Source organism: Hypomesus transpacificus, chromosome 8 (assembly GCF_021917145.1).
Source record: "Hypomesus transpacificus isolate Combined female chromosome 8, fHypTra1, whole genome shotgun sequence".
NCBI lineage: Eukaryota > Metazoa > Chordata > Actinopteri > Osmeriformes > Osmeridae > Hypomesus > Hypomesus transpacificus.
Genome location: NC_061067.1, coordinates 9,441,087 through 9,463,177, shown reverse-complemented (window position 1 = coordinate 9,463,177; position 22,091 = coordinate 9,441,087). Strand labels below are relative to the sequence as shown.

General features: G+C 51.9%; 1 protein-coding gene across 1 annotated transcript; it reads right to left on the bottom strand.

Moving 5' to 3' along the window:
* Positions 1-97: 97 nt before the first annotated feature.
* Positions 98-18,859, bottom strand: jcada (junctional cadherin 5 associated a). The gene is made up of 5 exons (XM_047024077.1): positions 18,666-18,859; positions 8,449-8,899; positions 3,680-6,683; positions 1,602-2,856; positions 98-1,482 (listed from the first exon to the last, which is right to left on the bottom strand). The coding sequence occupies exons 2-5, from the start codon at positions 8,766-8,768 to the stop codon at positions 1,448-1,450; spliced, it is 4,614 nt and encodes a 1,537-aa protein (XP_046880033.1). The 5' UTR covers positions 8,769-8,899; positions 18,666-18,859; the 3' UTR covers positions 98-1,447.
* Between the last annotated feature and the right edge of the window lie 3,232 nt (positions 18,860-22,091).

The window sequence follows — 22,091 nt, the reverse complement described above, 5'->3', positions numbered from 1 at the left end:
ACACGTACTGTAATGTTTAACACAAATGGACCTTTGCAACAAACACAGTAGTGTGTCCAATCTATACAGCTACATGTTTGTATTCCTTTTTTTTTTATTGAGGGGGGGGAAAAAGCACTTTTGAAAATGTGATATACTCACGTGACATCTCAAAAATGAACGTACGCGAGCAACTTAATTTGCGCGGTTGGATCTAGACCTCTTGCACATCAAAATATATGTTCTTTTTTTTTGTACAATATGAGGTTTCATTAACAAAAATAAATACGTATGTGGAATGACGTGTTTGATACGTGTTGGGATTGCTCATCCTGAACGATGAGCTCCACCCCAGTACGAAGGGGTCTGACGGCCTGCATCAACGGCATGACGCAATGCACGCTAACAGCTAACACACCATCGCTACAAGCAATGCAACCCCCCTGGTGGCGGATGCTGGTAACACATGGTACAGATATAAAGCAGTTACTCTAAAAGTGGACCTACTGAAATTCAACTATCAGCAATTCAGCTATTCCAACAAACCGTCCAGTAACATGACCCTTTATTGCATATCAACTATCAACCGTTTATTTGTTGGAGCATTTGTGGATCATCAAAAGCAGCTGCTAAAAGTCGAGCGCGGATGAGATTTTGATGAGCTCCTTGAACTGGAACAACGTTGTGCAACAGTATTGCTCTCAATGACACTTTCAAAAGCACAGCGTCCCAAGGTTTGATCCAGCCTTACTACGCACATTCTAAGTCTCCATGACCACACACACGTACAAGAATAAAGACTAGGGGGGCTTCAGTTATTGGTTATGCCCCCTCCCCCCTCTGCCCCCCCAAGACTACTTCTTAAATGGTTATTCCCAACATAGGTAAGAAAATATACAGTTCTTTAGCGATAAACATTAAGCGACGGTTTGAATAAAACCTCTTATGTACATTTGGTGTAGGGTAACACTGATTGTAACGCAACACGTCCTTCTTATTGTGTTTCTAGTTTTGTGTTTTGTTTCTTTTACATTCATATTTCAGCACTGAGCCACTAGGGGGCTGGAGTGCTCTGGAAGTCAATGACATGCATTTACAAGAAAATAACAAAATGGTTGAAAACAGCAACAAAAGAAAAACAGGAAGACCATTCGGTTCAGGAAAACCCAGATGACAAATGCGAGTTGAGGAAGAGGAGGATGACGAGGAGGAGGATGGACAGGGGTGAAGGCCGTAGTTTGGCAGTTAACAGGTTCTTTCGGAGCACCAGGTGGGTGTGTAAACACTGCAGCTGTTGTTTTAGGCTGTTTCCTGTTGGTGTATTTGTGTGACTTGTGTGTTTGTACTAAGTTGTGCTGTGAGGGGCCAATAGGGTCGTGACATGACGATGAGGGACTTTGATCGGACAACTTGGCGGGTGGAACCAACCAGAGAAGAGCTGGTTGCGGAAGCCTTGCAAGAAGTCGGGCTACACTCTCTCCACACGGCTGGGGTCATAGGAGTCTGGGGAGAAGACAGAAACGTACCATCAGGCCTCGTCTAAAAAGTCACACACAGAGCCATTTCACACATACGAACCCACACAAATGTCTTGCGCTAAGAGAAGAGTGTCTGGCGTGTACCTGAGACCGACAGCAGTTCTTCGTCTTCTAGCGCCGTCGAGCCACAGGGGACATTGAAGCTGAGGGGAAGGGTGATCTCTCTTTTGGCCACGGTGGCGCTGCTACGAAGCCTGGGCTGGGGCTTGGGTTTGGGCAGCAGAGGAGGCTTCTGGGGCCTAGGAAGGGGCTTGGGCCTTCCCTCCGTCTCCTGGTTGCGCTTCTTCCTCCTGACTTCCTCCCCTCGGTTCACTTCCCATTCCGTCTGTCCTCTGGCCCCTTCTTTTTTTGACTCCGCCGAAAGTTTCTTCGCCGCCTCCTCTGCGATTCTCAATTTGACCTTTTTCTCAATCTCGTCCTCCTCCTCTATTTTCAACTCGCCCCCTTTCTCCTCCTCCTCTGCTATTTTCAATTCCACCTCGTTCTCAACCTCCTCCTCTGCTATTTTCAATTCCACCTCCTCCTCCTCTTCTATTTTCAGCTCTCCTTCTTCCTCCTCCTCCTCCTGCTCGGTAGTGAGCGCTGCCTCTGGTTCTGTCCCGTCCTCATCCTCATGTTCGGTCTTCATCTCTGCCTGTTGTTCTTTATCTTCCTCTCCCAGTTCTCCCTCCTCTTCTTGCTCCCGTGTGCTCTCCTCCGCCTCGTTTCTCCCCCCATCTCTCTCCGCGCTGGCGCAGTCTATTGCTTCTTCCTTCTCCACCTCCGCCTCCTGCTCCATGTCCTCCGTTGGAGTCATCCTCTCCCCGATGTCCCCGTATCCCTGCTGTTCTCCCATGGCCGCTCCCTTGCTCTCTCTGTCTTTCTCGCCTTCCTCCTCTCCGCCTCCCCCCTGCTCATTTCTCTCTCCCTCCTCCTCTCCTCCTCCCCCCTGCTCCTCAGGTCTCTCTCCGTCCTCCTCTCCTCCTCCTCCCAGCTCCCCCTCTCTCTCTCCCTCCTCCACCTCTCCCGTTCCGTCCTCCTCCACTCCTCCAGACTCCGACCTCCTGATGCCAAGGCCGGACTCGCGGGACTCGGAGTCTCCCTGCTCCACATGACCCAAAATCTCCACGACAGTTCTGCCCGGCAATAGAACCGAGCAGGAAGACAAGGATGAGGTCGAGGAAGAGGAGGCTAGCTCGTCCTCCGCCAGGTCCCCAGTCACCCCGGACATCCCATGGGCCGCTTTCTCCCCGCGACTCATGCTGAGGGCCAGCTCCTGGTCCGGGGTGACGGGGAGAGACAGGGGAAGCTTGCTGGGGGGGAATTCCGGCAGATCCAGAACCAGCGAGTTCCTCTCTCCGCCTGGCGGCAGTTGGATGTCGCCTTCTTTCGCCGGATGGCACTCTTCTTCACGCTTGTCCTCGCGGGGGCTGTCGTCTCCACCGTTTCCTGCCTCCTCTTCTTCTTCTTCTTCCTCCTCCTCCTCCGCTGCTTGCTGTACGTGTTCCTCCAAGGACCCCGCTGTCACTTGCTCTGACTGTCTGCTCACTTGCTGCGTCTCTCTGTCGGCCTCCTTGTCCTGTCTGCCGAGGTCTTCGCTGTCTCCTGGGTGTCCCTCGCTGTCTGGGCTGGCGGCGCCTGGGTCTCCCTGCTCGCTCCCCCCTCCCCGGTCCAGGCTGGCGGCCTCCTGCCCCTCCCCTTCGTCCTGGGTGTCTCTGGTCCCCAGGGCCTCCACAGGCACGGCTATGCCGAGGATCCTGGCAGCCCGCTGCTCGATGGACTCGTTCTCGGGAATGCCCTTGGCGCACTTGACCTCGTAGAGGTTGCTGAGGTCCTCCGGCGGCAGGGCGTTGGCCTTCTCCTGGATCAGCAGGCTCTCCAGGTGCCTGTCGGCCAGCGTGGCCTCGTCGCCCCACCCCGGGGTCTCCTGGCGGACGCGGGTAGCGAGCGTCCCCCTCGTCCTCGTGGGCGAAGGCCGGCTCCCTGGGGAGCCTGGCGGCGCGTGGGGAGCCCTCTTCTCTCGGGGGCCTGCTGGTCTCACTCCTGGCCCTGCGGAGGTTCAGGGTAGGGATGGTCTTCCTCTCCAAGGCCCTGACCCCCTCCACCGTTCTGGAGGGAGGCTCCGGCTTGGAGGCGTCCAGGACGCCCTCGCTGCGGTGCTTCACCACGGAGAGTCGGCTCTCCCAGGACATGTGCAGGCACGGGGGTCCCTCCAGGGGTTCTGACAGCGAGGAGAGGGGGAGGGAGAGAGGAGAGTAGGAGAAGGGGAGGGGGGAGCGCTGGTGGGGCTCCCCGGGGCCCCCGGGGGCCTCTGTGTACACGGTCAGCCCCACGTCCCTCAGCAGGGACTCCTGGGGGACGGGGATGTCCTGCCTGTAGGCTCGGCCAGGCTCTGTCTGGGCTAGGGGGGCATAGTCTCTGGGGCCAGGGTGCGAGGGTATGTCTTCCCTGGGTGGTCTGATGGAGGAGACCATGGTGGGGGTCCTGCCAGGCGCGGGTCTGGAGAAGGCGCTTCTCGCTTCCCCGTGGCTCGGCCGGTTCTGGCTCTGCTCGCCCAGGCCGGTTGCTTCCCTCACCGGGTCAACGGTGGCTGTGTGCTGGGATCTTCCAGCCTGGCTGAGCTCCAGGGTGTGTTGGACGGCCTCCTCCAGGTCTCGCAGACACGGCTCTGCGCCGGGCCGCTTTCCAATCTGCTCCTCCATCTCCTTGTTGATAAACTCCAGCTCCTCGATGGCGTCACACGGCCTCCGGTTCACCGGCTTCAGCAGGAACTGGCCGAAGGCTACCTGCTCGCTGCATGGCTCGTCTGCGGGCTTGGGGCCACTCCTCTTAGGGGAGGAAAGCTGCTCGGCTCCCCCTACGGGCCCGGAGGACGGAGTTGGGAGAGACGGGGGCTGGCCAGAGCCTGGAGAGGGTAAAGGCGGCATCTGGGAGGTACCAGCTGGAGGTAGAGACAGGGGCTGAGCTGGGCTGATACTGAGGCGGGAGAAGGCGCTATTGCTGGAGGGGTGGAGGTTCTTCTGGCCTGCCATGGAGTAGGAGCTGTAGGAGCCAGCGCTGCAGTCTGTCCCCATGCCACCGTCAGCGGGGATCTCTGAGGAGGCTGGCTGGCCTGGCTCCGGACCCCCCGGACCAGGAGGACTCTGAGGGGAGCTTTTGGCTACCACAGGGGGGCTGACAGTCTGGGTCTCCTGGTTGCGGTACTGGTCCCCGGGCCACGAGCCCGCGTAGCAGAGCTCCTTGTCGGCCATGGCCTGGAGCGACCAGGCGTCCACGATCTCCTTCCTGAGAGGGGCCCTCTTCGAGTTCCTCATGCAGTAGGAGCTGCTGGTGCTTATGTGGGGGAGGGGGTGGGGCTTGAGGGACATCTCGGTCAGGGATTGGCTGCGGAGGCTTTGGCTGTTCCACGGTCGACCGGCGGCGGGCTCGACGGCGGCGGCGGGCTCGACGGCGGCGGTGTCGGCGGCGCCCGGGCCTGGCGCCGTGCTGTTGTTGTTCTGGTCGGCCGGCGGCGCCTTGGCCTGGATCTGGATGGGGACGGACACGAGGCAGAAGATGGTCTCGCTGACCCTCCTCTTGGAGTTCCTGTTGCCGTCCGGGCCTGAGTCTGGAGCGATCTTCTTCACCTGCGTGATGGTGGCTGTCTCGGAGAAGGCCTGCTCGGAGCGGGCGCTCTGCCCGCACGGCGGAGGGGGCTGGAAGGCTGAGGACGGGCCTTTGGGATATCTGTCGTTACAGTTTTGGTCGGTCGCTGGGAAGTTGTTGTTCTCAGTGTTCTTGTGCAAATCACCGCGGGGCCACCTGTTCTGGTTGGCGTCGTGGTCGCCCGGGGACGGCGGGCCGGGCGGCGGGAAGGGGCTGGCGCGGTGCCCCAGGGGCGGGGGCAGGAAGGCACTGTCGTCTGACGGGGAGGAGGGCGGGGGCTCGGACACGGTGACGCTGGGAAGCTCGGTGTTGCGGACGTGCCGGACCATGTCGGCGTCCGCCACGAGGGAGTTGCCGGAGGTACTGGCCGAGATGTGGCGGACGCGGGGGTCGTCGAAGGGGATGTACTGGACCACTCCGGGCGGCTGGGGGCTGTAGCCGGGGTACAGCTTCCTTCTGCTGGGGAGGTGGGCCCACTCTCTCTGGGGGTCGGGCCAGGAGCCCCCTGGGTGTCTGGTGTACCAGTGAACTCCGTCTGGCGCCACCTGCTGGTACACCACCTCCCCTCTGTACCTGTAGCCCACAGGGATTTCACCAAAGGGACCCCTATGTCCCCCTCTCAGGACTGGAGCTCTCTTATAAGACGGGGGAGGATTGTAGCCTGGAGGCTCCGCACCAGACCCCCCTGACTCCTGTGCAAAGTAGTCCAGTCGGGGGTCGCCTGACCTGGGATTGGGGATGGGGGTTCTTTCCCTGGCCTGGGGGGCTGGGCTGTCCCCAGACAACATCTCACAGCTACCCCGGGTCTGTTGGTGCACCTCGTAGGAGGGGGGGCGGAGCGGCCGGGAAAAGCGGGGCTTTGGTGTGACGGCGGCCTGGTTGGCACTGGCCGGACGGCTGATCTCAAAGTGCCGCCGGCCGTAAGGGTCGTGGCCGGGGTGGCCAGGGTGGCCGTTGACCCTCCTGTAGAGATTGTGACCCGTGCTGGACACATCCACGTACTGCAGGCTGTCCGGCGGCAGCATGCGGGGCAGCGACTGGGACTTGGCTTTGGTCCTGGGCAGGACGGCGCCGTCTGGCGTGCGGGAGTGGTTCCGCATCTGCTCCCGAGCCCACTGCTCGGCCTCGCAGTCGGACAGCTGGCGGCCGAAGCTGGAGGCGGGGCGCCACTCGTCCGTGCCCAGGCTCTGGCACTTCCTCTCGGCCGCCATCCGCCACTGGTGGAGGGCGGCCTCCCTCTCTCTGGAGCGGGCCTGCGCCTGGGCCTGGGCCTGGGCCTTGGCCTGAACCTGGGCTTGGTTGGCCCAGATCTGCCTCTCTGTCTGGCGCTCCTCTGTAGGTACATCCGGCCCTCTCTGCTGCTGCCCATCGGTTCTGCTGTAGCCGCCTCCCCCTCCTCCCCCTCCTCCTCCTCTGGGCTCTCTGAAGTCAGCGTAGTCCAGCAGAACAGAGAAGTCTTGGCCTCTCCTCCTCCAGTAGGCCACGTCTCGTTCTCTGGGTGCTCTGGACTGGGGGTACACACCCCTGGGCCCGTCACAGAACCTGAACACACACACACACACAGACGGGACAAACATCAGCTTTTGTTGTGTTCAGTGGAACACAGTTGTCAGCTGTCTTTGACACAATCTAATTCTACAATTAACAGTACTTTTTTTTTTTGTCAGACCTCAACATGCTAGTATTTTAGATGAATAGTCATCTTATAGCTTGTATGCCTGGTTGCAAGTGTAGCGCTGTTGTGATTCTTGTAAAAACCATAAGGAGGCGCCGGCTCACCACAAGTGGAAAATCATAATTTTGTTGTGTGACAGTCTGCACACATTCTGGATCACCACGCCATGAGATATCGGGCATTTGTCCTTCGAAACAGACAAAGCGATCATAATATGGACAGCTTAAAGTCCTAAGCTAACCTCCACTGAAACGCCATTAGATCCGTCCCGGCAGACCAAACTGGCTGACGGACGAGGAGACCTGACTACTGCGCGCGTGTGGGGCTGTCTCCATGTGCTGTGGACCTCTTCACGACGACAGACGTGAACAGGTCCACAGTGAAGGTCCCTGCGTCGAGAGGCTCGCCAGGCTATTTCTGTCTGCGCGGAGAGAGTGAGTGACAAGGATGTCAACAAACCAGCACGTGGCCCCTCCCCGGGCCGAGCGCTCCTGCTCTGTCATGCGTGGGTCCGACACAGACATACGCCCGGGTGAACCGTACCATGATAATCACTTACGTTAGGGTTCTGGCTCATACCGTACAGTTAAGCCTGCCAATCGTTGGCCTCGATAGCTGTGAGCAGCCACAACGTGATGGCTGAGTGACTGAAGCAAGCTTTATTTCTTTCTTATTCAATTAAGCTGCCGGGCAAACTGACTTGAGGCACTGTTAGCAGAATATGACCACGGATGCCTACCCAAGTAGGGACAACGTTATAGGCGGGGCCAATATCCCACTGCAGCCGTCAATTATGTTCAAGGTCAAATGACTGTTTGAAGGCTTGTTCACACACTGATGTCACTATCTCTTTGGCGGGCTGGATGCTAAACAAAAACAAGGTAGTCGACGGGCCCATCTAACTGTGTGGATGTGGGAGCATCTGTATTGACTCTGCGTCTCTGAGTCCACAAATCCCAAACCACGACTGGCTCCACTGGCCTGCCAGTCGACGAGATGACATCACAGAGCAGAGTGTGTCGCTAGGCAAATTACAGGCTTCGCTGCGAAAAGACCGACTTGAAAAAGGTCTCAATTGCATAACTCCTGGCAGCACTAAAAATAGCCGCGTCTCAATATACATATTTAAATGCTGCTGTGTTTCCATTATTAATGGGAATGTGTTATATAAGAAAGTGTAACTCGCTGCAGCGACGGAGCGGGCTATCGATCAGACTCTGGGGTTGTTTTTCTCCTCGCACCTCCGTAAGTGTGTGTGTGTGCAAATCCAGGCATGCTCGAAAGGGGCGCTGGCTGGGTGTGTTTACAACAACAGTGAAGTCCCATGTGTCAGATGAAGCCTCCAGTAGCATTCTACCTCTTCCCTTTCCCCTGCCTTAACTGAGGAGGGAGGGAGGGAGGGAGCTCAAGGATGGGGAGAGAGAGAGAGAGAGCAGTGTGAGGAGGTTCACTAAGTGGTGCAACATCCTTGATGCAGAAGACCTTGACTTGAGGTCTGTCTTCACTACCTTGTGGCCACATCACAACAACAGCATGCTAGAGAAGTCAATAAATAACAAAATAATGAAAGGTTAACCCATGAGGCGACAGCAAAGACAACACAAAAAACAACAACAACACACAATCACTCACCCGCTATCGGACGTCATAGAATCCCCCAACGACTGCGTGTCTCCATGGCTATTGCCGGGCTGATTTCTGTCACGGCACTCATTGTCGTTGGGTGGGTACCCCCTGGACCCGTACGGACCCCCGTCCCGCCCGAACCCGTTCACCGGCCCGTGGCCAAGCCTGTTCTCCAGGATTTCCCGCCGGCAGTCGCTGTGGCGGCCGCCGTCGTAGGCCGGGGGTGAGGGCGAGGGGGCGTCGAGGGCGGGGGTGGGGGCGGGCGTCGGGGCGGGGGTGGGCAGCTTGTATCCGTGGGATATGAGCAGGTCCTCCACGCTGTACATGGTGGCATTGGTTTGGCTGGTGTGTTTGTCTGTGTCAGGTGTGGAGGGACGGGGGGCTGCAACGGGGGTCTGTCTCTTCCCCTACGAGCGGTGGCGGGCACCTCGACACAGCTGCACCGCTGAGGCCATCACTGGGAGGGAGGGAAACGATAGAGGGAGAGGGAGAGAGGGAGAGAGGGAGAGAGAGAGAGAGAGGGGGGGGGAGAAAGAGAGAGAGAGATGTTGTTTCGATCGTCATCTCTCCTCATTCCTGACTCTTCGTGTCCCGTCTCGCTCTACTCGGTTGGACGGTCTGAAGGAGAACACATAGCCCCCCCCCCTTTTCAAGCCTCCATGACAAACCGCTCTCTCCTCCGCCGCCTCAGACCCCACCCTTTCTCCCCCTCCCATCTCATCTCATCTCTCCTTGTTCTCTCCTCCTCAGTTTCCCTCCCTTCCTTTTCCCCCCCGTCTACGCTCCTCGTCTCTCTGCATCCCGCAACGAGGCGCTTTCCATGAGCTGAGACAGCAACCTCACCCAAACCCCTGCTCGCTGGGGGGTGGGGAGGTACTGTAAAACTAAAAACAAACCGCAAATGAATCCGTATCATCACTGCTGTGGCGGGATAGACCAGACAGACGCATGGCTGGAGTCACAGGCATCTCCCTGTGGACCTGTAGCCTGTGGCTCCGCTGCTTAGCACACGTTCAGTCTCCTCTCGCGGTTACTGGAGCGTGCTGAATGTCCAGCGTCTGGAGGGAGACGAGTGGCAGGTACTAGAGGGTGGAGGGGGGGGGGGGCTAGCCAGGCTGGTACCAGAGAGTTGAGGGGGGCTAGGCTAGGCTAGCAAGCCTGGGGTAGGTTCCAGAGGGTGGAGGAGAGCTAGCTAAGCCAGCTAGATCGGGGTCGGTAACAGAGGGTGGAGGGGGCCGAGGCTAACTATCCTGGGGTGGGAACCAGAGGGTGGAGGAGGGCTAGCTAGCTTAGCTAGGCTAGGGTAGGTACTACCAGAGGGTGGATGAGGCTAGCCTTGCCAGGCTGGGGTAGGTACTACCAGAGGGTGGATGAGGCTAGCCTTGCTAGGCTGGGGTAGGTACTACCAAAGAGTGGAGGGGGCTTGGCAAGCCACTAATGGGCTAATCAACATTTGTAGGGGCTCTCCTTTTTCTTTTCTCTCCATACATCCATCTATCCTTCCTTCTTTCATTCTTTCCCTCCTTCACCGTCCATCTATTATTCCATACAACCATCCTTCCTCCTCCTCAGTTCCTGATGGTGAGGTGTCTAGCCAGCCGCACACAGGCTCAGGGAGGTTGTAGGCATCTGTCTAAAAAAAACTGCCAGTAAGTGATTATTCTGTTTGTTTTGTAGAGGCCAGGGTAAACTGATGTTTACTACATCCCCACAGCAGATGCCACAGCACTGCTACTCCATATCTCTGTCCCACATAGACACTAACCAACGACAAGACTAAGCCCCTTAGGGATGGCAACCGAATTTACATAGGCCTAATAACTGAAACCTATGCTTCAGTTACTGAATCAGAACATAGGAATAAAGGAACAGATTTGCCTTGACCTACACTCGAAGCAAGGATCAACTTTGAAACCTTCCCTGCCGCTCTGTAGCTCTGTCCTCCACCTGTGTCTAATGATACCGGCTGATTAACGGGATCTAAGAGCGTGAAATGCTGCTCTCTTTGTATATCTGGACCCCGCTAATGCGATTCACTTTCTCATTTAAAACTTTAAACCTGTTAGTTTTGGAGGATCGACTCTCGGAGCTCCCTCAGTGATAGACCTGGCCTGCTTTTTCCAGGTTTAGCTCTTGCCAGCATCTATTTGGGGTAGCCTATCTTTCCCTGTCTGTGCTTGTTTCAGTTCTGGTAAGAAGGTGTTTGTCAACACTCTGCACGTAATCGGACTGTCCGATTGGGCCATTGATCAGAACCGCCACACTTCAACTAATCCCACGAAACTTGCTAATAGAATCCAGAGGAGAAGCAGGATTCTAAAGTGTCACGGTGTCAAAAAATGACTGATGTGACTATCACAGCGGCTAGATTGGCTCCGAGTTCTGAGTCAAAGCTTGTAGTTGAAGATCAGATGTCACAGCCCTTCCTTCCTGTAGATTAGCACGTTAGCATCTGAAGATCAAGGGCTGTTTGGAAAACAAACGGGCTGTTTTGGCAGTGACATGTGATACTGGCATGCGTGGTTCAGGGGCGAGTCCATATGCCGCCCCGCTTAATGCTAATCCTAATTCTACGACTACCGCTGCCATGACGAGTTGCTCGGAAGCTTATCTTGCGTATCAGTCAAAATGAGGCAGAGGATTTCCCGAAAAGCTCGACCCCTCATGACCACCCACCCACACCCATCCTCACCCCCCCCCCTGGTTTCCCAAAGCAAGCTCAGTAAAATACTACTAATTCTGTTACGCAATGGAATTACCCATTTTGATATTGAATTGAGAAAAAGTGCCCTGATTCAGGCAGAAGGCTTAAACAAAGGTCTGCTTTGATTCCCATCAAACACAACAGCATTGTGTTGTGCTACAATGTGTAGTTTGTGTGAGCGAGCAATATAGGCCTAGCCATGCTGACAACATGCTGGGCACCATTCTGGAAAAGTGCAAATCTGGAGCATTTTAATGATTTTCGAAAGAGAAATTAATGAACTTCTTTATTAATAACACATGCATGCTCGGTAAGCAAGTATAAAGAATGAATAAAACAGAACCACATGCAGCTCAATCCTGACCTCAAAGACTCAAATCGTTTCTCCACAAAGGTTTGACTGGCGCTACTGAGGTAGGAGACTCCAATCCGATCAAGAGGTGTTTGTTTTTTCGGCGGTCAAGTGTGCTTTTTGGCAAGGGCATGTCTCGTTTATAATTAAATAAAGCATTTTTAGAAGTGTGAGGGCCTGTGCTAGGCGGCAGGCCCATGCCCTGACTAACGGAGGCTACAACACCAGAAGGCTGGAGGAGGCTGACAGCTTCCAGGTTGACAGTTTGGTGTCAGCTACTTATTCATGGCCCAAGTGAGACGAGGGCAAAGGAAGGAGAGGGGGGCGGGGAGGGGCAGAAGAAGGGAGAGAAGGATGGAGATGAGCAGAGAAGAGGGGAGTGTGTGTGTGTGAGAGAGAGAGAGATATGGGGGAAAGAGAGAGAGAGAGAGAGAGAGAGAGAGAGAGAGAGAGAGAGAGAGAGAGATGAGAGAGAGAGAGTGAGAACAAGAGAGAGGGAGGGGAGATAAAGAGCAGCTGAAAATCGAGGTAGATAGCAAGGCCGAGAAATGGAGCGAGAAGTGATGGCGGAAGAAGGAGAAAGAGAGAACTAAACAGAGAGTGGGAGAGACTGAAAAAGAGAGTGAAAGACGGAGAGAGAAAAAAGAGACAGAATGATAAAGAGAGAGTGCCTTAGCTAGCATGTCCTGCAAGAACCAGGCTAGGGAGACACAGGTGAGGAGCTGGAATCAGGATGAGCTTCTTTCCCTGTGCTTACGTTGAACCAGTAACGAGGCCCGGACTGATGTTCAACTAAACACGGCCTGAGGGCAGGAGCCAACAAAACAATAACCATGCATATTAAAATGGGCAGGAGGAGGTTCAGACACGGGCGTTTAATGGGCAAAAACAAATTCCCCAAAACATTTTGCAATGTTTATAGGCCAAATATCTTCAGGATGAGATGCAGACATGCGCTCACATTCAGACGTGATGTGTTTTTGTGGCGATGACAACATCTGACATTCATCAATGCTTTGGGCGTTCACATTGTTTTTGGCCTTGGACGCTAAGAGGACATGAAGGAGAAAAGAACTGTTCTGTTGTTATGGTTATTCCGACAGCCCGCTCACTTTAGGTTTAGTCCACTTGGCAATGTGAAAAATGGGTTATCAAAGTCCCAGGCTTGAATCCCAAACTTCCGGGTGCTTCTGCTGAACTTGGCCTAGGCCTGGTCTCAGTCTCCCAGTGGTCTCTGAGAACCCCTTCTGCATATTGTTCTTAATCAGACCTGGATTTGGCTCAAACCCTAACCAGGAGAGTACTGTGTACGTGTGAGTGAGATTGTGTGAGTGAGTGAGCGAGTGAGGCGCTCATGTCTCTGTTCTGTTGGTGTGTGTGGGTGTGTGCGTGTGTGTGTGTGTGTGTGTGGGCTGTCTGGTCCCACCACAGAGCCCTCTGCAAACAGCGTCTTCATTGTTTGCCTTTGTGACGTCGCCATCGACCAGTGGAGCCCTCTTCCTGAGGATGTGCGTCGCTAGGGCGACTGAGAGACGAGTCGCTCGCAAGTGTTTCCAATCAGCTCTCACCACCAGGCCCCTGAGACAACAGACAGGGCCCGGGGGCCCTGGAATGACAGTCTAAGGAACAAATGTGGAGGAATGAAATGTATACTGCTCATTCAATGCTGCTATGTTCTGTTGAATAGAAAGACAATCGATACCTCATACAAAATGTGTAATGACAATGTTGAACGTATATTCCAAATATGATCAATGATTCAGATATTATGACGATGAAATGATATTCCAAATGTCTGATTGTGCACCAGAATGGGACTGTGTCTGTGAAAGTGAGAAGAAGGCCATGCTCAGGAGAATGGATCCTTTTGGGAGAAGGGGGGAGGGGGGGGTGCACGGGGTGATGTGATTGGCTACAGAGAATGAGGTCAGGGCCTGTGAGAGCTACTGGACATGGGGGGGGGGGGGGGGGGGGGCAAGATGACCACACCAAGGGACAATGGGCCTCACAACTCTTGAGAATCAACACCAGGTGATAAGGAGATACATTAGGCCACACGACTCTGTGGGTCTAGAGAGGATGAGACAGAACCGGTTTCAGGCGGTGGAGGATGCATCCCTTGGAGGACAATGTATCCTTTGCACCTGGTCAACCTCATCAGACCTTTGGGTCTGCCACCCTGGATGGTCTGCCCCCTGGGACATCACCAGACCCTGGTACTGCCCGCCTAACTTAGCTGCCCAAAGACTTCTTCAATCGAATAGGATGGGGCCATCCTCGCCCCATCGTCTTTGGACCAATCACCTGACAAACACCTCCCTCTCAGGAGGGGTACAAGACCTGTGTGCCCTGCACAGGTCAGGCAGAATTGGACTGGGCAGAAACTCTTTCTCGGATTTCTGTCAAGACCATTCTCACGAGGGCCTTTGTTTTCTCTACTCTGTGAAGCGAGACTGGTAACATCGACTGGTATCACTGATCTAGACTGAGACACACCCGTGTGCTGTATCCATTGTCTGATTGCATCATTTCTTATCAATAAACTACAAACTTGGTCTGGCACTTAACCTCGTATTCTTCTCCACCCAAACTACCAAAGCCAGCAGACCTTCCCTCTTCCAGGCCCATACTTCATCCTGAGCCACCCTGGAACACTGTGGATCTCTGGCTGCTGGGCTGGAGGTCTCACTAGCTACGTCCCCACCTCGAGTGGGAGCATCACGGGGATTAGCGTGATCTGACTGGATTCTGACTGGAGCATGAGATAGTTCTGAATCAGAGCATAGGTGTGTGACTGGAAAGCCCTTAATACCCTGTCAGGAGTTTTGAAGTCGCTCAGCGTTAGCCTACTGCTGTGAGTTGAGGCCTCCGTCTAGGGGCGCCGTCCTTGCACGCAAACAGCTGATCCCACAAGCAACACATCTGTGATTCCCGCCCTGCCTCGTGTTTGGCGGGTTTTCAAGTTGAGGTCAATGAGGTTGGGTCCTATTTTAGGTTAAAGATAAAGGGGCTGATGGGTTGCACATTCCCTTACTCGCTACCCCAGACTCCTGGTCTGCAGGCCTATTGTTTTTTGGCCTATTTTATTCCTTAGGCTTGGCTATCAATGCATATCTATTCCACACCCTTCTGGAGGACAAGGGATTGGCCAGCCCTTCTCACCCCACATGGTCATTAAGCTTGCACGGAAAGCGTTAGGCTATACAACACACCCACAACGTTATTTTGTTGTCAAACTCCCATGGCAACAGTTGTTTCCCTTTTTTTGTGATTGGCTATGCAGTGCCCTGACAATAGCATGAAGGGTCCATTCCCTTCACGCTGTCTTCGCTCCACAATCTTTTACAGAAGGGCTCTACTGGCAGAGGAATCGAGGCAGGATGCGTTCCAAAACCATGGAGTAACACATTACAGACCACAGGAAGACTCACTCACTCCCGACTACATGTGTGGGTCAGGCTTTGATAGGGTTCCTAGCCAACTGACTTTGCTTATTGATCAATCCAATTAAGAGTCGGATATAGATACTACAGAAAAGCCTTTCACACAGCATCATGCACGCTTGGGGAAAGTGCGTTGTGTAGTTGGTGTATGTACGTACGTATGTGTGTGTGTGTGTGTGTATGTAGACTACAGTACTGTACGTAACAGACTTTGCTAATTCTTCTTTGTTTCTAGGGCTTAGCCTTATTTTGCTGAAAGGAACTTCCATTGACGTCACGTAAGAGGTTCTTCGCTCAACTGAATGCTCGGTGCACACCCGGCTCGTGTGGAAATCTCCTGACAAAGGTTGTGCCCAAAGATGGAGCCAATGCAAGCATTAGTTAAGGTAAGAATACATCTGGGAAAACATCAGGAAAGATTACCAGCTGATATCAAAGTGAAATGTCTGTCTGATACACTGTTCCAATAGGATTTAACGTCAGGGGCATCCACGCTAGGTCAATCGCTAAGCAACATCTCATACGGATCACCCATTGCCTAGCGGGGTTTTGTGTTCCAACAACTGCCGTTACGCAACCTGAACCCTAATTATCCCAAATCCAGTGCACACTGCAGGCGAACGCAGGAGTGCTACGGGTCCTCAGGCCCTGCACTCCAATAACAAACCTGTCTGCTCGGCCTAAAGCATTGGACTCCGCTGTATTTTGGCCCCATTCTCCTGCACTAGGCCCGCTGGAGTTGCAGGTCCTGACCCTGTCCCAGGGCCCAGCTGGTCTCCTGGTCATTAGAGCACCATCAAGATCCTGGCCTACCTTGGACTGACAGTGGCTTGGCTTATCAGACTGTGATCAAAGGACAAGCGCACACTGGGGCCCTGCTAATCATCTGTGGACTGGATAGTTACAGGTAGGGTGCACACGGGATGACCAACCGACCGAACCAAACGCGAGGCGAAGGACGGGGGGGGGTTGTTTTCGACATGGTTTCTGGTAAATGATGTAATCCGTTTATGGATAGCCATCCATCAGCCGAGTCGACCCAAATATTTTTTACGATTCTTACTTTTGCTGTCTTAGATTAACCTGGATGTGGAGAACTACAATTCCCAAAAGCCAAACTGGGTTAGAAAACACCTCCCCATGATCGCAATACCAGCCAGTACTCTCCCTAGGGCTTAATCACTGCACTGGAAATCTGAAATCTGGAATGAGATCTAACATCTAGGCCAATCGTGACATGCAGAAATGTGAGGGTATCACCAGACATCTGCCCCACATATGGCTGTCTATAGGTTAGTAATAGCCGCTAAATCGCAAATGTGCGTTCAATCGCATGCCTCAAATCTCACTTCATTACCTCAACTTCACACTGGCCAGAGAGCATTGGCAGATGTTGCAGCGGTGGCTGTTCATGGGTGAATTCAACAGACCTTTTGTTTGAGTGGTTGTGGCACATCACTTGTGCTAAGGCCTGCGGAAATGGTAAACATACTTAAGTAGACGCCCACGTGTTCTCACAGGCCGACTTCTTTTTTTGGGGGAAAAGGTGCTGATTCTCAGAAGGATCTCCATCAAGTGTACTGGCACGACTCATCATCCGTCCGGGGTCACATGACCCGCCAGACTGTGAGATTGGAGATGGGAAATCCCTGCAAGAGATAACAGGCCGCTGGTGCCTAGCGAAATGGCGGCCCTATTGACTAACGGCGCACGCTCGAGTAAAAGGCCTGGCCACAGTATGGGTTTATCATGAGTATGAGTATTTAACACACACTTTTGTTTACAGTCCCATCCTTTCACACAAGAGACTGGGATGTAGGCTCAGAGCGAAAAGAATTGTTCACAGATATTGGAAAGCAGGCATTCCTAGTTTATGGGCTGTGATAAACAGCCTGGTTCTATGAGGACTACCACACAGAAAGAGAAAGGCTCTCTGACTTAACACAGGCTTCTGGAAGGGAACTTCCATGACTCATTTTGCGTCCAAGCCACAAATGCCTTTGTGAAACCGGTCATCGCTTTCCTCCTCTCTTCGAAGTGAAGTGAGGAACTTCCACCTTCACTTCCAACTCCGTCAGCACTACCCTGCCACCCCCCCCCCCTCCACCACGACCCTCCCTGTGCCGCTGAGGGCATTCAACAGGCCTTGCCTTCCCACACCCCACACCCCTGGCACCGTCACATTCACACACACACACCCACATATACACACACACTGGATAAACAACCCATCGAACAATGTCGATTCAATAAGACTGGCTGAGTTCAGAATGTTTGCCCACTCAAATGAAACCACACACACAGGCCTAACTTAATCAAGACTGGCTATTAACATTAGGACAGGCCATAATCGGCAACCAGCTCAATATTAAACTATCCCAAACTCATGATTTTCAAATAATGAGCTGATTTTGCTCAGGTAGGTGAATGTTAATCAAATATAGGTCTGACTGACATGGGAGCATTGGTCACTAAAGGTATCACATCTGCCCTCTAGAGGACACTTGGGGAACAGCTGGTGAGATAAACAGCAACTTGCTCTCAACCCTTTTAACACGTCATGAAAACCTTCGAAACTATCAATTTGCTTCTTTAGTGCAATCCCTTCACCAGCTACATATAATTAAATTGCATGCAGACCACCTGTAAATACACATATGCTCATTTTTTTGACAGGACTACATTTAAGTCTTGTCGTCCATCCTCAATTAATTTCCTGTCCTTACAGTACAATAGTATTTATTTTGTAGTGAACACGTGAATTTGCTATGCATTTTCATAGTCTATTCAGCCTAATCATGCAATGTTATGTTCGAGATATCTCTATCTGGGGTAGAGAAATTGCACTTTAAATTGTTAACTGATGTATAGTATTGACACTGTTTGAGGACTGCCTCGTGGCTGGTTTTTATGATATTTCTCCAACAGTGGGCTACTTTAATGAAGTTTGTTACACAATATAATTACTGTGATGCGCACTTAGTCCTGCCTGAAGCAACAACTGAGACACGCAGGAGTTGCGTTTGATCAAGAGTGTTCATGCAAATATGCTGCAGGTGTGACTGAGAAGGAGATCAAAGCAAGCGCCTAAACTTGGTCAACCATTTGCCGCTGTTGCTGGGGTCATTACTGAATCTCGTTTGCCATTTGTTGGTCAATACATCAACATCTAGCCTTTCCAGCAACACAGAAAAACGGATGTTTGGGCTCACTTGAGTTTATACAGTTAACATTCACCATCTTATTAGTAAGGTCGATGACGGCTCATCAGACGCAGGTAGCGCATCGCCATCTGAATCAGTTTAACCTTCAACTGAGTGATGCTAGCGGCAAACGCTAGCTAGCACTCTCCCCTTCCATCTAGCGCACTAGAAGTTGAAATTTTTTTTTCCAGGGGTCCCTTACATTCGTTGCTAAATCCTTTATTGCTCTATCATATCTTGAAAACGTCTATAGCGCCAGTGTTTCATAGCAATACTGTCCAGCTTTTCATAAAAGCTAGCAAATGCACACTGATGATCAGCAGATTGTCTGCAAGTAACATTAGAGGACCGATATTGAACACCGTCTGTCTACTTATTCAGCCTCCACATATGCTATCAAATAAAACAGCCTTTTAAACCGCGAACTGTCTAATTTGTCGTTGGTATGTCAATCATACGACTAGCCGTATTGACTGTGGTAAAACGCCCGCGACCATTGAACCCAGACACTTTTTTTTTACCTGGAAGATGCGTCGTCGTGCTTGCTGTCTCGTAGTTCCCTGCGTTCAGTACCGCTGTAGCACTGGACTGCTGCTGCCGAGTATTTGCTGAGCCTGACTATTCTTCGGGGGCGGCTGCTTGAGGGGCGCAAGCAAATGCTTAAACGCGCCCAATATTTGAGCTTGGGGTAGGGTAGGGGGATCGTTTTTTCCTACGTGCCTGCTGCAGTTAGAGTGTGATATTTTTGAGGAGGGCATATCGACCATAGGCCCAACTTTGTCTTGATACTTACTTTTATTTTACATTGGTAATTAAATAATGAGCCACGAAACCCAGTTGAGTAGGCGTGCCACGAAGTGCTAAATTTATGAGCATAATACAAAACTTGGTTCTAACTCAATAAAATATTGCATAGGGATTATTGTCCCACAACACCCATATCCCACTACACGCACTTTTCTCCCACCTGTATTAGTGCTGAACGTTAGCATATGAATAGTCGTGCCATGTTCCCACTAACCCACGAACATAATATTGACACAGATGTTGAATATCACTGAATCCTCAAAATCTAAGGGGGCTATTTTCTGGCCAACTCAACCTGTGCATTCCCACAGCGGAAAGAACTGTAGTCTAGCCTCCATGACTCACTCATTTGAACATTGAAATACATCCTCTAATTTATTTGTAAAGGGTGCTCTGTCTTTACAGTTCACAGCTGCTCTTAATGTGTTCCCTTGGTGATTGACCCCCAGCAAAATGGTCATGTTTACAGTACAGTAAAAAGTCAGCTCAACATGAAATTACCTACTTGATACTTATCTGCTTCCTGCTAACCTACCCCATTGTTTGAGTGCGTTGCAGCAATATCATCTCCTGCGACCAAAAGAAAAACATGTAAGTCATGAGAGTGCGTGCATGGTTATTGTAGGGAGAGAGGAAGAGAGAGGGAGAGTGAAATACATGTAGTCTTTGAAGTTAGAAACCAAGTAAAGCATGGCGCAACATATAAATAGGCTATTTAAATCAACACAAATAGCTGTGTGGCTGTCCTCAATACTCTCAGCACCATAGCATGTGCCATAGATACCGATGTTTGTCCAATTCAGTCTGACTGACCGGTTGTCTCGTGCACCTGCACATTACCCTGAAGCCCAAGGGGTTTGTTAACCCTTTAATGCATGTCTCATTAGACTGTATTCACTGAACCCTTGCTGCAAATGTATACCGTGCACTCCTATACAGTCCGTAGTGTCTGTTTCTCATTCTAGCTCATACGCGGCTCGGTATACCATAACAGGCTGCAAGTATGCAGCCTTCACGCGGTGAAGTCATCACTCTTCGTTTTGCCGGCTGAGTTTCTGGGTTTCTCAGCTCAGTGAGCTGTGCTGCCTGTGATCGTAGGAGGGCCTGGCTGATGCCATTTCTGATTCACTCACCTGGAGGTGCAGGATTGTTTTCAGAGGAAGAATCTAGCAAACTTGGGAGCCCCAGCAAATGTGATCTATTTTATTGCCGTGCTTTCAGTGGCAAGACTTCATACGGTGCATGTCGGGACCTCACATTCTCTCACGTCTGGGCGATTCTTTCGAGGGACACCACGTTTCGGAGGTAGTTATAAAGCAGACATATGCACGTTGCCCCCCAAAAACAAGGAAGCATGAGAAACCTACATGAAACAGGATTTTTTCCTCCCTAAGATCACCAGGTCCCAGGCTTTTAGAGAGTAGTTCGGTAGTAGTAAAAGCTTTCGTCGGGCCACTTTCTTCCCTACACTGAGATTGGTATCATAGGACAGTAGAGATTACCCTTAAGTGATTCCAGAGTCGCCCAGCTTACTTCAACCTCTTGGGGGATAGAGAAATGTTAGTCTAGCTGCGTTGCTGGTTCCAGTTGTGACCATTAGTGGTTCGAAGGGCTGAGTCCCTTTAAAGGTCTCCTATATTATTTGTTTTCACCTTGACTAGCAAAAGTCTTTCAAAAAATCTATTTTTGTGAGCCGTACCAGACCAACTGATCATTTTCCAACTTTTGGTGGATTGTGTTTGGGAGTTATTTGTACGTTGTAATAGCAATTTTTCTGTCAGGAGAAATCCAGAGTATGTAGACTGCTGTAGATTTGTGTTCAGTGTACCTTGGACCGAGATTTAATCACAAAGCCTATGCTTTTTCTTACTACACAAGAGGAATGTGCTAAACTTGGCCCAGCTATAATAACCGGCTCTGCATTTGCAGTCTCCACAAACCAAAACTGTCCATTTCCCATCTAGGGTCTTCACCGGACCTATAATTTAGACTATTTAAGGAATCTGGAGACTATTCTGTTGCCATTTTATCCTCATTGCCTCTATGGAGCCACAAGACATCCTTAACCCAAACAATTGTACCACAATGCCATTCGGAAACAAAACAACTATATTTTGATGGTACTTTCCAAAGTTGATTCTGTCCATTGCACATGACACGTGTACGAGTATCAGCAAATATCAGCTCGAGCCATAAACGCAGGCATGTCATAGGGTTTGTCTGCATTTGACTGTGCAAAGCATTAACAAATGACCACACATTCCAAGTGTATGTTAATGTCTGCTCAAGTTGGTTCAATTCAAAGAGTAAAAAAAGACTGCTCTGCAAAAACGGTATGATGTCACTCATCTCTTGCACACAGAAGGATGTTGAATAACAGGACTGATCCATTTAATGGAGAAATGAATGTGTAGTGAAGGATATTGAATGATGTCACTGCACCACATCGCCCGCAACCCTCTCTCTCGCACACGGGCTATCTAATCAACTCAGTCTCTTCCTCCGGAAAGCTCGCATGTTTTCCCCAGCTTTTCAACTGTATCTACTGAAGTTGAAAAGGTTATGGGCCAATGTTACGCAATCAGGTACACACAGAGTCAAACACACAGTTAGCTGAAGCGCCCCATTAGTGGACTCGACGTGTTGCCCACCATCCAAACAGTTTTCCGAGCCGCTCACTCACACATAATAAAAACCACAATCACAGTAGACCTACAGCAACAAAGCTAATCTTTAAATGGCTGGTTTGACGGAACAAAGCGCCTCGTGTAACACGGCCCAGATGTGGAGAGGGTCCAACAGTATGTGGTCTCTGGGCTCGCCGGCCTGGCGGTGCAAAGTCACCCAGAGGCATCTGCCAGGGAGATCAGAGGGTGGCTGGGCGGGGGGGAGGGGGGGGGAGGGGGGGGGCTCTGTGTGTGTGTATTGTTAGTGCGCTGTGGGGTTTTAAGTTTGGGCCCCAGCTGGGAAACCTGGTTATTGTTGTAAGGTAAGGGATCTGCACTGAAGGGTTTAGGTGTGTGTGTGGGGGGGTGCTCTTGACACGTAGCGGATCATGTAAAGCCTCGCTCACCCCTGAACTGATGCTGCAAACAGCTGCCTTGTGTTGATGTTGAGATTCACTTTGATCTACTGCGATG

Coding starts and splice junctions, on each gene's coding strand:
- jcada (XM_047024077.1), bottom strand. CDS start 8,768: ATGTACAGCGTGGAGGACCTGCTCATATCCCACGGATACAAGCTGCCC. Junction 6,684..8,448: donor TCTATGACGTCCGATAGCGG/GTGAGTGATTGT, acceptor GTGTGTGTTCAG/GTTCTGTGACGGGCCCAGGG. Junction 1,483..1,601: donor AGAACTGCTGTCGGTCTCAG/GTACACGCCAGA, acceptor TCTTCTCCCCAG/ACTCCTATGACCCCAGCCGT.